The sequence below is a fragment of the Cibotium barometz genome, chromosome 47 (assembly GCF_041138505.1).
Source record: "Cibotium barometz isolate CiBa-2024 chromosome 47, ASM4113850v1, whole genome shotgun sequence".
NCBI lineage: Eukaryota > Viridiplantae > Streptophyta > Polypodiopsida > Cyatheales > Cibotiaceae > Cibotium > Cibotium barometz.
The window spans coordinates 4554588-4559029 of NC_141092.1; the positions used below are offsets into that span (position 1 = coordinate 4554588).

Genomic DNA, 4442 nt, shown 5'->3' on the forward strand with positions numbered 1-4442 from the left:
TCTTATTGAAACTATAACCTTTCTCGATAAGCAACAAAATAAGATGGCGTGATTGAGAGATAAAGGCAAATTTAGTAGAGTAAAGACGAGAGCATCTAAAAAGTTGAGAGTAGATAACACCATACTTAGTTGTATCAAAAATATTGGAAGAAAAGTGTGGCATCCAAATGATCTTTAAGTCCTCAACTAAATAAGTTGAAGCCTACACACACCTCATATAATCCCTGAACTCATTTCCAAGAAAAAGCGGGTGTCACATGAAAACACTACCACCATAGAGCAACGGAGATCATCCTAAACACACTCAATATATTTCCTGTCTAAAAATATGAAGCAAAATAAGGGCACAGCCATAGTAAAAGGCTAAGTGACCCAGACTGATCTACTTTAGTGTACAGCCTTCTTGTATTCAACTACCTGTCATGACTCAACATTTTGTGCCTAGATGGACGTAATATGAACAAGGGGGGCTTCACATGCTTGCCGAGTGGCACAAACCGAACTCCTACTTCAACAAGCATGGAAGACTTTTGATACAAAACCTCTCTACTTGGACCAAACCTAGATCACACAGTTGAGCGTGGAAGATCTGATGGGACACAGACCAGTGCTCTCTGTTGCAAGTGCTGCATGCTCTGATCCATGCTGAGCTGGACCATTTCCGTGAGCATTTTCTTGGCAGTTCCAGTGCCAGGCTCAGCATTGTCCACATGGGTGGCAATGTCATAAACAATACTCTGTAGCATGGCAGATGCAGAAGCAGAAGCCATGCCAGACCTCTGCGATTGAGGAGAATCCCTCAGCAACTCCAACAATTTCCGAGCCTTCTGCTGGGCCTGTGGCGTGCCTTGCACTGTGAGCTCTAGCAAACCTGGAATCGCTCCTTCCTCGAGAATGGCAGCTCTGTACTTACACCTGTTGCTTTGGCACATCGTAAGAAGTGCTCCAACAGCATGCTCCCTACCTTGCACCGACCCCTCTTCCAACACCTCCACCATAGCCAACAGTCCACCTTGTTCTTTGATGACGCTGCACCTACCTTCCTCAAAATCCATCAGTGACTCGAGTAAGGCAGTTATCTTTTCTGCCACCTTTGATGATTTCTTGCAATCTTTCAGCAGAAGGATCAAGGGAGCACCTGCACCAGCTGCAAGAATTGGGACAAGATTTTCTGGATGAGTGGACAGATTGTACAAGGCCATTACGGCATCAACCTTGCCTTGGAGGCTTCCACAGGTGAGCATCTCTACAAGCAGAGGGGTCGAGCCTGAGGAACCGATCACAGGTTTGTTCACATTTGAAGCTGATAATGTCAAAACTGCAGCTGCAGCTGATTCCCTCAAGTTTGCATCCTCAGACTGCAGCAGCTCAACCAAGGGAGTGATGGCTCCTGCCTTGACAATCCTCACTTTGTTCCTGAAATCGAAACAAAACATGCTCAGTGAAACCACAAAAAATGGCATTCAATTTCCAAAATTTCTGAGGAGGGAATTTGGGTGTTTGTTAATAAGATAAGCTAATTATATGGCAAAATCATTATGCCTTAACATAAGGTAACATAGTAACATGATTTGTTAAGGTGGAATTGGGCTGGAAGTTGGATCCATCATAAGCACCTGCTGGGGAGCGGCCAAAGGTTCTGTGACTAGTCTTATACAAATTTTATGTGGTTTTTTTTTCCTTGAGTAGATCCTTCTGTACCTGCCCGAAGGCCTTACAAATTGGTCTTCCTGCCCAAAGGCCTTACAAATTGTGGTTGCAATCCCAACAGCACCAACAGGGCCTGTGGGGATTTGAACCTGCACATCCCACAACCCCCCCCCCCCCCCCCCCCCACAAGGCCCCCGCCCACTCCCCCTTCTTCTTCTTCTTCTCTCTTCAAGTCACAAGCCCACACTGCTGGGCTGCTATACACCCGTTGGATCTGTGATGAGAAGTTAATCAAGGACACCAAGTAAACTTATATATCTAGGGAGGCAACACACCATTCTAGCACAGATTAGCAACAGATCTGCTCAATTTGAGTTTTAAAGCAAATAGGGAAGACCACATGGAACTGAACCATAACAAGAGAAGCTGTTTATAAATGAAAAAAACCATTGAAGACAGCTAGCTTACCAGCATCACTGCTGGGCAGAAATCTAAAGGGGATCTTGGGACTAAGACTTGGAGGGCTCATATTGTTAGGAATATGTACAAGTAACTTCTCATTCTCTTCTAAGCTGACTCCTAAGAAACAAAGCGATTCGCATAAAATACTGGTGCAACATAGGTAAATCTATGGGGGCTGCAGGGAATTAGGACCAACATATCCCTGCTGCACAAAGAGATTCCAGCCCCCAAGGGCACCTGTTTCCAGGCCTCTAAACTCTGGAAACAAAAGGGTTTTATGTGGTAGTACATACTCATTCTAGTGTATAAACAGCATGTGCAGCATGTTCCAAATGATGAATAATCGAAGGGATTACACGGTAGTACATACGCATTCTAGTGTATAAACAGCATGTTCAAAATGATGAATAATCTAAAGAATTGTAAAGAAAGAGATGTTGATTGAGGCCTACCTTTCATTTCGGACTGCAAGGTTCAGTAGTGCTAGGATGGCTGCTTCCCTTGCTTCCATAGAAGAGGATTTGAGCATAGAGACTAGGGGGATGATGACTCCTGCGGCGGCTAGGTAGGCTCGGCATTTGGCTGATGTCTTAGTGAGCCTCCTAATCTCCCGGGCGGCTCGAAGGCGTGCCTCACCCATGCCATATAGGAGAGACCATAGCACCTCCTGCATGCCCTGCTTGTTGGTTCCGGTAAGGGAGTCCATCTCCAAGGCTTCCATGTCCTGCGCCGGCAAAATCTTCTCATTTTCCAGCACCATGGCCGTACAAAATACAGCAGCCGTACAGCAAGGAGTGGCTACACAGAGCAATTCAGAGAGGGTTTCAACAAGGAGCTGTGTGTCTAAGCTTCTATGGGGATCATTAAGGGCTCTCTAATTGCGTGGAGCTCTTTTTGAAGGAGCTAAGGAGAAGACGGCCATGGGAGAGGGATTTCGGTTGGCTTGACTCGAACGCGAGGGCTAAGAAAGGTGAGAGGGTGGGGACCAAGGAAATTTAAGCTAATGGTAGCTGAAGAGAGGATTGGAAGGGGACGCCATAGCTACTACTATTTAGCTAGATAGAGAGAGAGAGAGAGAGAGAGAGAGAGAGAGAGACGATGGGATAAGACAAGGATGTGGTCGTGCGGGTGCAAAGTCTTCTGCATGTTTTCTTGCAAGTGTACGTGACGTGCAGGACCCAACAAATTGATGGAAACCAAGAAGCAAGCTATGGCTATGGCCAGCAGAGGAGGGGAGTCGGGACGATGACTGCACTGCACAGTGCAGAGGCCCCTTTAGTCGGTCCATCGCTCACATCGAAGATCCCTAAGAAAGACTTTTATTAAAAAGAAAAACAAATTTTAGATATTCCTTATCGACGGCTGTCCCTGGTTTCTTTTCATCCGACGGCGGCCTTTCAACATCTACGGAGAAGCTTCCACGTAGCAGATACTCATCCGACGGCATCGACAGTGCCGCGTGGCCGGCAGCATCGGGTGGCGGCCGCTGGTCTGGAGGCGGGCTGTAGACGGTCGGCGCGGTTTGGGTGCCAGTTCTGAGCTTGCAAAGCGACCGGCACGTGGCGGCTCTTGGGACATCTTTTTAAAAGGTCGCGCCGCTAAATCGCTGCTAAAACAGCGGCGTTGGCGCCTCGGATACTCATCTTTCAAGCATAAGATTCTGTCCACATTTTTCTTAACTTTTTCTCAATTAAAAAAAAAAACTACAAAAATTTTCAAAACTAAAAACCTTTTTAAATACACAAAACAGGACCCCACAGAAAAAGGCCCATGCGCTATTTTAGAAATATTCAAAAAATCGGGCGGGCCAGGAGCAATCGCCCAAAACGACCAAGAGACGACTCGGCCGCCCACGCCTTTTTCACCCATCTTTGGGTTCCCCGTCCTTGCATCGTGATCTTATCCCTCGACATTCACAAGACCTTTCCCACTTCCCTACGCATTTTTATCATTTGGCCGGTGTGTGTCCACATCAAGGGGCTCCTTCACACAAGGCCTTGCAATGCAACCCTCTTTTTCTTTTTTTGAAGCACACACCCCCCTTTTTTTGTGCATAGGAACACGCGCTTTCTTCTCTCACCCTTTTGTGGAGTGAGGGGGTGCACAAACACCTGGGTGAATAAGGCGGTGACCTTTCTCCTCCTGAAAGTCACGATGCAACCTTGTAAATGGTAGCACATCCCTTAGATAAGATAAGGTTTCACACTAGCTTGTAAGCAAGGCGAACATTGGTTGGGCATGGAATTGGACCCCCAAACTTTCCACCCCTCATGAACGGCCAAGAAGGGCTCCCCACTCATGGCAAGCCAAGTGGCTTTGTAACAAGCCTA

The 4442-nt window shown here is 46.8% G+C and overlaps 1 protein-coding gene across 1 annotated transcript; it reads right to left on the bottom strand.

The window, feature by feature from the left end:
* Nucleotides 1-292: 292 nt before the first annotated feature.
* LOC147611287 (U-box domain-containing protein 17-like) lies at nt 293-3405 on the bottom strand. The gene is made up of 2 exons (XM_086784376.1): nt 2565-3405; nt 293-1416 (listed from the first exon to the last, which is right to left on the bottom strand). The coding sequence occupies exons 1-2, from the start codon at nt 2870-2872 to the stop codon at nt 567-569; spliced, it is 1158 nt and encodes a 385-aa protein (XP_086640502.1). The 5' UTR covers nt 2873-3405; the 3' UTR covers nt 293-566.
* Nucleotides 3406-4442: the final 1037 nt, after the last annotated feature.